This window comes from Cynocephalus volans, chromosome 4 (genome assembly GCF_027409185.1).
Source record: "Cynocephalus volans isolate mCynVol1 chromosome 4, mCynVol1.pri, whole genome shotgun sequence".
In the NCBI taxonomy this organism is placed as follows: Eukaryota; Metazoa; Chordata; class Mammalia; order Dermoptera; family Cynocephalidae; genus Cynocephalus; species Cynocephalus volans.
In genome coordinates this window covers 165,726,168-165,737,642 of record NC_084463.1, presented here as the reverse complement: position 1 = coordinate 165,737,642, position 11,475 = coordinate 165,726,168, and the positions used below count along the sequence as shown (strand labels likewise).

The window sequence follows — 11,475 nt, the reverse complement described above, 5'->3', positions numbered from 1 at the left end:
TGCAGGCTCCTCTCCTCTGCTACAGACCTGGAATCAGCCAGAGATATTTGAGCAGAGACCTGAAGGAACGAAAGGAGCCGACCCTGTGGATTTGGGGGGATGGAAACTATCCCAAGTGGATGACTTGAAGTTTCAATGAATTCACACATATAACACTCCTGTGCTTTTCTGGTTTCCAGGTTGTCTGTCATGAACAAGCATTAGTTCATGAACAGGAAAAAAAGTGATTAAAAACGTGAAAACAAGTAGATGTGTGGCCGATAGCACAGCAAATCAGAGGAAAAAACGAACCGTGCAAGCAACGATGGTGAACAGTTACGCATATGGATAAAAAATGGATTTCTACCCCTGGTGGATTAAAGAGGAAATGTGTGTATTGGGGGGGGGGGACAAAAACAAAACATCTGACAAACTGCTGGGAGTGGACTGGTGCGGGTGCCCTGGAGAAGAGACTTGGCAATATTTAGGAAAGTGGATCATGTGCATACCCGACTAAGCAAAGCTGCTGGAGAAACTGGCAACGTGGCTACAAAGGAGACACCCACAGGAATGGAAATAGCGGCAACGTGTGTGCGCGTACGTGTGTTTTGGCATAAACCTTGCTTAACAACCGAAATGCCCATCCGTTATCGAATGGCTAAACTGTGCTTTATATCTACCATGGACTACTGTCATGCAGAAAGACGATGAAAAGATTGCATATAACATTGCAGAGGGAAGAAATCAAGTTGCAGAAGCACGTGAAAGTGCAGGCTGTGTCCAGCTTCAGCAAGGCAAAGCAGCGCTGCGGCTTCCCGAAGCTCACCGAATGCAGGCAGTGCAGGAATGAAGAGGGGCACGAGACGGGCACGCGAGGGATTCAGGGTGGCGTGGGCCAAGGGAGGAGGGGGATTCGCGCTGTAAGCGGTTCCCAAGGCGCTCAGCCGCGGTGACAATTTGCCGTTTTCTTTAGCGGGCTGGCAGGTGCACGGTGGGAGTGTTCTTTGTCGTACTCTTTGTACCTTTGGTATATTTGGAACCTTTCCTACTGTATTAAAGTAAAGCTGGCTAGGCTGGTTGTGGGGAGGAGTGTGGCGGGGTCGGCCAGCGTGCGCAGCGGAGAGGGGCGGGGACTTCCCCGGGGCTCTGCAGGCCTTCTGTGCGCAGGCGCGGCCGTGAGCTCGGCCGGCGAGGGGCGATTTGTGGGCGGGCCGCCCCGCGGGAGGGGCGGGTCTGACCCTGCGCCTTCGCCGGGTGGGCGGGGCGAGAGGCAGGCGACCCGGAAGGGCCGGCGCCTGGCTGCCAATCTCGCTTGCAGGACTGCAGGACCCAACGCTGTCCGGCCGGCCTCCCGCCCGGAACACGGCAGCCAGTATGGGCCGGAAGGTGACCGTGGCCACCTGCGCGCTCAACCAGTGGGCTCTGGACTTCGAGGGCAATTTGCAAAGGATTTTAAAGAGTGAGTCTGGGGGCGGCTAAGGACCCGGCAGGGGGTGGTGTGGCCAACGTCCACTCTGGCTGGCTGTGGCTTGCCCGTGGCACACATACAGCTTTGCCCTGGAGACACTCGCAGCCGTGGGCGTGGGGACAGATAAGGTGATGAATAATGACCACGCCCATGGTAAGTGCTCAGATCCTCCTGGGAATTGGGCATGGAGGGTATTTACAGTGGCAGGGACATGTGGTATATAAGAAACTAGTAAGAAAATCTGGCCATGGAGGAGGAAGCGGAGTGGGGAGGGCTGGGGATGTACCTGGCTTCAGATATCTCTGGGGTCCCCAGCATGGCTGGGCCTGAGCTGCCGATCCTGGGAGGCATTTGAGTAAGACCAACCATTGGCAAGACCTTCCTGGTGGGTGGGGAGAAGGCCTCCCAAAGAGGGAAGTAGAACAAGGGGTCAGCCTGCGAGCTCAGAGAATGGAGTGTGGTTATCAAGATGTCACCTTTAAGAGTGAACTGTCAAACTATTCGTACCTACGCCTAAACTGGGGCTGTCCTGGGCAAACCTGCAGGTGTGGTCACCCCACCATGTTGTCTCATCCTGGGCTGCTTACTGCAAGAGGGTTTGCCAGGAGCCATAAAAACACAATGTTTCAAGAGATGGCATCTTATCAGCCATGTGCCTTGGACCATCATTCTTTTTTTCTTTTAAATATCAATTTCTTTCATCTCATCAGCTCAGAGCAAATCTAGATGGGGTAAAGAGAGGCATCTCTGGTGGCCAGAGCTGAATCTCCACTCGGCTGGCCTCTCCTCCCTCTTCTGCGTGCTGAAAGCTACTGCCAAACCAGTTAGTTGATGGTGTCTGACGCTGGTACCACTGCAGTGTTGTCTCCTTAAAGTCCTGCCTTTTCCCAACAGACGGCCTTGGTCATCTACTTGTTAATAAACTAGCCGGGTGTGACTTTCTCCTCCTCCTTCTCCATGGTGCTAAGGGTCAACTCTGCAGGCCCTCCCTGTTTCCTGTTTCCTGCAGGTGTAAGCAGGTGTATGCTGTCCTCTACTGCCAGCTATCAACAGGAGGACTGGCTGCACTGGGGTCAGGGAGATCAAAGAGGATTTTTATTTGTTGTTTTGTTTTTTATCATACCTACTGCAGCAGGGTGTTTTATCTGCCTTTGAACATGTCATAGGTGCAGAAATTGCCTGTCTCTCTTTCTCTCTCTGTACATGTAGGTATTGAAATTGCCAAAAACAGAGGAGCAAGATACAGGCTTGGACCGGAGCTGGAAATATGGTGAGGACAGACACACCAGCAGCTGGGTGGGCAGGTAGCAGTGTCTGCATCAGCTTTTCCCAGCAAAAGGGCAAGGACGGAGGGAGCAGAATTGAGAGCTGCAGATCCACCAAGCCCATTTATGAGGCCATTAGCAGCCTGTGAGGGGACCCAGTTAGTGCCTTGAACACCCAAGCAGGAGTGGGCCCAGGGAGGCCAGACGATTCTAGATTCCTGTGTTGAGTAATCAGAGGAACTGAGTTTGACCAGGCTAGGGCTGATCTCAAAGCTGGGCTGCTTCTGTTCTATCACTACCCTCTTGCTATGGTCAATATTTGTGTCCCCCCCAAATGCATATGCTGAATCCAAACCCCTCAAGGTGATGGTATTAAGAGGTTGGGCCTTTGGGAGGTGATTAGGTCATGAGGGCTGTGCCCTTGCAAATGAGGCCTGAGGGAGATAATTTGCTCCTTCTGCCATGTGAGGCCACAGAGATGGTAGCATCCATGAGGAGCAGACCCTCAGCAGATACCAAACCTGCCAGCACCTTGATTTTGGACTTCCCAGCCTCCAAAACTGTGAACAATACACTTCTGTTGCATATAAATTACCGAGCCCCAATGGACTAAGACACCTTCCCAGGTTTTCATTTTAATATTTGGTCATGAAAAGGTTTCATTCAGTGATCTCAGCATCCTTCCATAAGCAAGCGTAAGCAATCACTTCATTACGCTTTTTTGCAATGACTGGGAAAATGCATACCTTGACTCTCTTCTTGACTAAGAAACAGTCAGTGAGTCACCACATTGTAAGTCTCTTACAGGCTATGGCTCTTTCCTAATTTTGGATGTTGGCTGCCTTCTGTCCTTCTTTAGTTTCTCATTTGTCTTTGAGACCAGTTGTGGAATCTGGAAGTCCCTGGAACTCTATGTCCAGTGCCTTGGTTGGTTCTTATTTCTCAAAGCAAGCAGAAACTGTCTCCTCTCAGGTGTTTCTGTGTTAGTCCTGAGGCATCTTTCTCTCTGTCTTTCCAAGTTCATTTTCTTCATTGGGTTGATTTCTCTCCTGAGAATCCCAATGTCTAATAGAGCTCTTTTCCCATAACATGCAAGAGCATTTACACCTCTCACTTACTATGTTCTTTAAAAAGTTCCTCACCTGGGCCGAGACCATGGCGCACTCGGGAGAGTGCGGCGCTGGGAGCACGGCGACACTCCCGCCGTGGGTTCGGATCCTATATAGGAATGGCTGGTGCACTCACTGGCTGAGTGCCGGTCACGAAAAAGACAAAAAAAAAAAAGTTCCTCACCTAACTGCTGGGGGATCTAGGAGTCCAGGTAGCCTGGGATCACGAGGCTTCTGCTCCTGAGCTCTTGGCTTGATCTTTACCCCCTGTCTCTTTCCTGGATGGGTTGCAACAGATAGCCCAGTCCTTCCGGCATAATTGTTGCCCAGACACTTAGAGTGCAGGTCGTCTTCATCTCTCTCTTTGTCCTATTTTCTCCCCTCTGTAGGAGTTAAGTCCATCTTCCCCCTTCTGTCCTCTAAATCTGTACCTGTCATTTTAAAAAGGGGAGAGTTTTTAACTAAAGGACCCCAGGATGGTATATTTGTATCCGGTAGGAACGAGGGCCTTACTGAGCAGGGCTCCACACAGCTTACAGCATGCTGAGAGGGCTCATTTAATATTTGTAACAGTTTGCAAGGAGGAAAGTGAGGCAGGAGAGGAGCTAGTTCATGTCACTGTGCACACACACTCTTCTTGTTTATACTCGGGGCCCAGCTCCCACCCCAGAGAGGGCCCTTGGAATGAGAAGGAGGGGCCGGTGCCCCTAGGGTGGGCTGACAGAAATGTATTCTGGCACAGTTTTGGAGGCCGTAAGTTCAAAATCAAGATTTTGGTAGGACCATACTCTCTCCGGAGGCTGTAGAGGAGGAACCTTCCTCGCCTCTTTCGGCTCTGGGGGCTCTTGTTCCTTGGCCTGTGGCCCCATCACCCCCATCTCTGCCTCTGTCCTCACATGGCCTTCCCCACTTCTCCATGGCTTCTCCTCTTCTGTCTCCTGTAAAGACACTTGTCATTTAGGGCCCACCTGGAAAATCCAGGACGATCTCCTCTTGAGATCCTTAACTTAATTACATCTGCAAAGACTCTTTTTCTAAAATAAGGTGATATTCTCAGGTTCCTGAGGTTAGGACATAGACACTCTTTTTTGGGGGCCATCATTCAGTGCACTATAAGAATCTATAGTAAGAAACTCAAGGGTAGCCATGTGGGGGGCATTTTGAATGGTTAATAATGATCTTTCTTGCCTGAAGAATGGTTTTCTGTGGGTCCAGCTTTGTTCTTTTGGGTCCTTTTCTTAAGATCAGTGTGATTTTGGCCACATTAAAGGTTAAAAAGAAATCCACGGGCAGGTACTTCTTGATATGACAGTTTCTCATGGTAACTTAAAACTAAGAGAAAGGGACAGGGCCCAGTGTTTTTGAATTTCCAGTGGAATGCATCGCTTGCTGTAGCACTGCTTCTGACTCTGGCTGCACAATGGAATCACCTGGGAGTCTGAAAAATAACCATTCCCAGGCCCCACCCCAGGCACACTATGACTCGATGGACCCACGGGCCCCTGCCCCTCCCTGCTCCCTGGGTTCACCTGCCACTCTTTGTCTCTGCAGTGGCTACGGATGTTGGGATCATTATTATGAGTCGGACACCCTCTTGCACTCGCTGCAAGTCCTGGCTGCCCTCCTGGAGTCTCCAGTCACTCAGGACATCATCTGCGATGTGGGGATGTAAGTGCCACTGTGAACATGTGGAGGGCTAAGCCTGGGAAAAGGCAAGTTCACGGATGTGACACATCCATGACACCCCACAACCATGGGTGTGGAATGTGCACGCAAGACCTTATGTGGAAGAGCAGGTTTTGTTCCTGTCCCAGCCCCACAGTTGCCTAATCCACCCCACTGAGGCAGCTCCTGGGAGCAGTTTTGTAAGCTCTCCCTGGAGCTCTCACGGACACACTGTGCGTACACGGGCACATGGAGGGCCTCCCATCACATGTGGCGAGCTCATGCACTTCGAGGCGAGTCTCGGGGGTGTTCTGCGTGGCGTAGGTTCCCTAGGGTGGATCCACATGGCAGGACTCTGGCGTGTGCTGCTCTTGTGCTCATCTGTCTGACTCCGCGTAGCCCTTAGCTGTGTGCCAGCCTGGCGTAGTCTGTTGTGGGCGCCTTTGCTGCTTTCTCCTGGTGCTGGCCTCTCATGTGTTCTCCCACTGCTTCATGCTCCACCTTGCTGTGGCATTTGTGTGAGAGTGTCTCTTCTATGCAGCATACAGATGGGATTTTTAATCCAATCTGTTTGCATTGGTGACAATCATTGATATTGGAGACTATTAGTTTCCTACTGCTGCTGTGACAGATGACCACAAACACAAAAGCAACTCAAACTTTTTGTCTGGTGGTTCTGGAGCTCAGAAGTCTGGGATGGCTCAGCGGCAAGTCTGGTTCCTCCCAGAAGCTCTCGGGGGGAATCTGTGTCCCTGCCTCTCCAGCATCTAAAGCTGCCTGTGTCCCTCAGCTCGTGGGCCCACTGCCACCCCGCCTCCACTGTCACACGTATTTCCCTGACCCTCGCTCTTATAAGGACCCTGTGATTATATTGGGCTGTCCCGGGTTGTCTAGGATCATCTCCCACTTAACTTAATCACACCTGCAATGCTGCCCTTGCCACAAAACATAACATGGTCACAGGTTCCAGGAATCAGGCATGGACGTCTTTGAGGGGCTACAGTTCAGCCGACCACGTGGACTTATTTTGGTCACTCTGTTATGGTGCCTAGTGGTTAGGCTTTCATTTTTTCGTCTTTTCTTTATTTGTTTTTTTTTTGCTCAGACTTTCCTCTGCTAGCTTGGAATTTATAATCCTATTTTTATTTTTCTAGTATTTACCTTAAAAATGGTAATAATCATATTTGAAGATACCGGTTGAACACCCAAATCTGAAATGCTCCATTGAGCATCTCCTTTGAGCATCATGTCAGCACTCAAAACATTCTAGATTTTGGAGCATTTTGGATTTTTGGATTTGAGATGCTCAACTTATATCTGGATCTATTAGCTGCATTGAACAAAACAATGATTAAACCATAACGTCATTGATGTCCAGCATCTTGACTTCTCTCTACAAGTTATCCTCCAGAAGAAGGTGCCACGTCGTGTTCCAGCCTCTGTGGCTGGAGGTGTGCTATCCGTAGCTCTGATCAACACGGGGATAGCTTTTAAAAGCAAAATACAGAGAAATCTTAGGATGGTGGGTAATTTAAAAAAACCCACTGTCTTATTTATTTTCTTTTATTACTCATGGAGTTGAGCATTTTTTCTGTTTATTGGTCATTTGTAACACTGTTTAGTTACCTGTTCTTTTGCCTACAATTCTTTGTTTTTGATTTATTTTGAAGAGTTCTTTATATATGAAAGCTACCAACCCGATCCCACACAGGATAAAAATACTTTTCCTTGTGTGCTGTTTGCTATTTAATTTTATGTGTCAAGCTCTCACATTTTCATGTAGTGGAAGCTTCCATCCGATCTTTTACTTTTGTTTCCTTCTGTATTTGTTTGATGGCTTACTCCAGTCAGAGATCAGATATTCACTGAAGGTCTCTGGTGTACTTAAAACATTTATTTATCTCACACTCTGCACACATTTGATACGAAAGAGAACACGTTCGTGTCCATCCTGTAGTGTGTTTTGGTGGCTCATGTGAGGACTAGAAGCTGTGATGCTGGGAGTCACACGTGGTGGCCGTCCGTGAGTTGTGGCCAGGAATGTGGGGTGGGTGGGGATGCCCCTGGCTGCATCCTGCTCTGTGATCCTCACTTTTGGGTGGAAGAATGAAGGCCAGTGTTATGGAGCCAGTGGCACAGCTGGAGTCTGAACGGCAGCAACCTGGCTTCAGGGCCCAGGCTGTTAGCCATTCGTTTTCTCTCCTCCCAAGTTGTTGCTGTGTAATCATGCCCCGGGCCCCCGGGCTCACATCCACTTGCTTTATGCACTTTTACCTGATGTCCGTCCTCTCCGTGCTCCTCTAAGGACTGTCTTTCCTGTGCCTGCCGTGCTCTGCCCTCAGCCACTTGTGGGTTAGCTCTGGGCCAGGCTCAGGGGCCACGGCTGGCTGAATACCCCTGGCCGAGCCGCCTGACCTCTCCAGTTCTGGCCCCCTCATCTGCAGAGCGGGAACACACTACGTGGTCAGAGAGGTGACGAAGCTCGATGCCTAGTCCTGAGCAGTGAACAGATCTGTTCCGCTGCCTGCCCTGGAGCCTGTGCTCTGGAGGGATGGACCAGGAGCAGGCGTGTTCAGGGTGGGGAGGTACCCGGAAGGTGAATTTGGTGGGCTCAGTGGCTAGAGCTCAGGGCAGGAGAGCAGGAGGTGGAGAGGCAGCAGGAGCTGAGGAGGCAGCAGAGGTGGGTGCAAAGGAGGGAGACAGCCACTGGAAGGTCTGAGAACATTGCAGGAGGACAGGGAGGAGCCCTGAGGGTGGAATGACCTTGAACTTAATTTAGAAGAATCACTTCCAGTTTTAGAGTCTGTGCCACCTGGGTGGCAGCAGCATTTTGGCTCGTTTTTAAGTTGATTTGAGAAACATACAGAAAAGTCTATGATTCTCTTAAATGATCCAAGGAAGGTTCATATTAAAACAGAACATTTGATTCTGGAGCCAGAGCCACTTCCCCACTCACTATGTGTTTCCCTAACGGGGCAGACACATGTGACTTCCCTTTCTTCTGCAGGCCTGTGATGCACCGAAACGTCCGCTACAACTGCAGAGTGATATTTCTCAACAGGTAGGTGGCCTCCCAGGAGAGGGGACCTGTGCTGGTGCCCTGGGAGCTATGTGCTGAGTGCTTCTGGAAGTGTCCGGCCCTTAGTGAGGGCTGGTGCCCTGAGCAGGTGATTTGAATGACTTTGCCTCTCTGGGTTTCAGCCACCACCGATGTGGGCACCTTCCGGTTCTGGAAGGAGAGGCCCATCGGGTGGGGCCTGGGTCTCTCACCCTTGTTGCCTGGGAGCCAGTCTGGATGAGGCAGTTCTCCTTGCGGATCCCAGTCACCAGTGCCAGCAACGTGCACCTGCTGGGTCTTAGCATCTCTGTCCTCGCCAACTGTCAGGGATGGGTGTAGCCAGGGGGACCAACCTTGTAGACAGCAAGCTGGAGCCCAGAGAGAGAAATTGTTGCTCAGGCTCCCATTTTCGAGCCAGCTGTATGTGGTGTTACCTTGTTCTGTGGACCAGTGAGCACGGGCCATGGTATTCTTGGGAGCTTGGTGTGAGCAGTCCTGTCCTCTGCCTGCAGGAGGATCCTGCTCATCAGACCCAAGATGGCCTTGGCGAACGAAGCCAACTACCGTGAGCTGCGCTGGTTCACCCCGTGGTCAAGGAGTCGGTGAGTTTCGGGAGCAGGATCTATGGCTGCTTATTGGGTATCTGTTAAGCCTCTTTGCTGTGCATAGCTTCAGTCCCAGATCATGGGAGGAGAGTCCCAAGAACGCTGGATGAGGTCCTTGTTCCCTGGTGTCTTCATTTAGATATGGCTGTTTTCATGCTGCTGATTAAGTTACGGCCAAGTTCATCACAGATCACGTAAAACTCTCAATCACTGTTTCCCAATTTCAGCCCAGGTGACATTGGGGATGGACCACTCTTTGTTATGGGGACTGTCCTGTGCATTGTAAGGTGTTTAGCAGCATCTCTGGTCTCCCAGCAGATGCTCACAGTTGCAACAAACGGAAATGTCCCCAGACATTACTAAATGTCCCCTGCAGGGCAAAATCATCCCCAGTTGAGTCTCTCTGCTCAATGTTCCTATTACAGTTATTCCTATTTGTTTGCTGTTATTGCTATTGTTAAGTGGAATCTTTATCATTGTTTTATTTATTTATTTATCTTTTTTTTATGACTGGTAAGGGGATCTTAAGCCCTCACTTGGTGTTATCAGCACCACGCTCTCCCAAGTGAGCCATGGGCCGGCCCTTTTATCATTGTTTTTTAAGTGGTTAATATTTCTATATAGGAAAATTTTTTACCTTTGTGCATCATTTTTGTAATTGACCACCTTGCAAGATTCTCTTAATATGTCTAGTGGCTATTCTGTTGATTTTCTTAGTTTTTCTTTCAAGTAGAAATGATATAATGTGCAACCTTTCTAATATTTACACCTCTCAGTTTGTTTTCTTAACTTTCAGTGGCCAGCATTTCTAGAACGATGTTCTAGATAATTTCTAGAACAAACATCTTTAATAATGGGCATTTTTGTCTTTTTTCCCACTTTACTTGGAAAGCTCTTCATGTTTAGGCATTTAGTTTCAGATTTGCTTATGTAGAGAGATATTTTTACTTTGGGTTTTTAAAATTGACTGAGAATGGATGTCGAATTTATCAAGTGTCTTTTTGGTGTATGTTGAGATCATTACAGAGTAAATCTTTGTGTGTCTTGATTAAATTCCAAATGTGTGTGATATGTTAAACTTTGTTTCAACTTGCTAATATTTATTCAGGCTTTTTCTCTCTTTCCCAGATTTAGATTCCAATGTTATGCTAGTATTGTTTTTTAATGTTATGAAGTTTTACTTCTTTTTCTGTGCTCTGAGCACAATATTATAGGAGTGAGGTAATTTCAAATAATTATATGGTTAAAATTCTCTTTAAAATTTAGGAATGATGTTTCAAATAGTGTATATTTTAAAATTTTTATTGAGGTATAAATAACGTAATAAAATACTCAGATTTTAGGTATTTTGCATTTGACAGTTGTGAGTAGTCCCCACCTAAAGAAGCTGACATTTGTGACCCACCTGCCCGGTCCAGTTCACCTCCTCCCCTAGGAGAATTTAGTCCTTACTTAGATTGTTTGCAAATGGGATTGTACAGTGTACCTTGTTTTGTAATTGGTTCTTTTTTTTTTTTTTTTTTTTTTTTGCTTAACATAATGCTTTTAAGATTCATCAAATAGTTTGTTCTTTTATATGATAATATGACTTTAAAAGTCATAAATACTAGAAGCTTGATGACAAAACAAAAAACAGACCAAAAAAATTTCATCTGTGCTCCGCTCCCATCTCAAGTCCCAGGGTGGTCCATTTTCTCCTTTCTCCCAGCTTTGCCTCCATATTTTAAAATAAGGTGTTTATATTGCCATTTCTTTTTTGCTTTTTACACTGTGATAAAAAACACACAACATGAAATTTACCATCTTAACCATTTTTAAGTGTACAGTGCAGTAGTGTTAACTGTACACACATCGTCGTGCCACAGATCTCTTGAATGTTTCCATCTTGTAAAACACGCGGCACCCGCTGAACAGAAACCCCCCACCCGCTCCCAGCCCTGGCACCCACCTCTCTGCTTCCTGTCTGCAGGCTTGCCTACTCCAGGGTCCTCGTGGGATTGGAATCACAGTATGTGTCCTTTTGGGATTGGTTTATTTCACTCAGCATGATGTCCTCAAGGTCCACCTTGCTGCTGCATGTGTCAGAATTTCCTCCTTCTTAAGGCTGTGTCACATCCGTGTACAGAGGGACCTCCATTGGCCTATCTGCTCACCTGTGGGTGGATGTCAAGTGTTTCTGCCCTTTGGCTGTTGTGGACATGGGCATGTTCTCCATGTCACACGGTGGAAGGACAGGGCTTGGTGCATCCACACCCCTCCCCTTTTCTTTCTCCCCGCCTCATTTTCCTGATATTTCTCTGTTTTTGGTTAAACCAACACTCAGCGT

General features: G+C 48.3%; 1 protein-coding gene across 1 annotated transcript in view; it reads left to right on the top strand.

Annotated features, from left to right (window-relative positions):
• The first annotated feature begins 1,164 nt into the window (after positions 1 to 1,164).
• NADSYN1 (NAD synthetase 1) overlaps positions 1,165 to 11,475 on the top strand; it is a 44,433-nt gene continuing 34,122 nt past the window's right edge. The window contains exons 1-5 of the mRNA XM_063092878.1: positions 1,165 to 1,438; positions 2,657 to 2,717; positions 5,373 to 5,489; positions 8,494 to 8,547; positions 9,057 to 9,146. Coding sequence (XP_062948948.1) covers positions 1,354 to 1,438; positions 2,657 to 2,717; positions 5,373 to 5,489; positions 8,494 to 8,547; positions 9,057 to 9,146 — 407 coding nt within the window. The 5' untranslated portion in view covers positions 1,165 to 1,353. The remainder of the gene's footprint in view (positions 1,439 to 2,656; positions 2,718 to 5,372; positions 5,490 to 8,493; positions 8,548 to 9,056; positions 9,147 to 11,475) is intronic.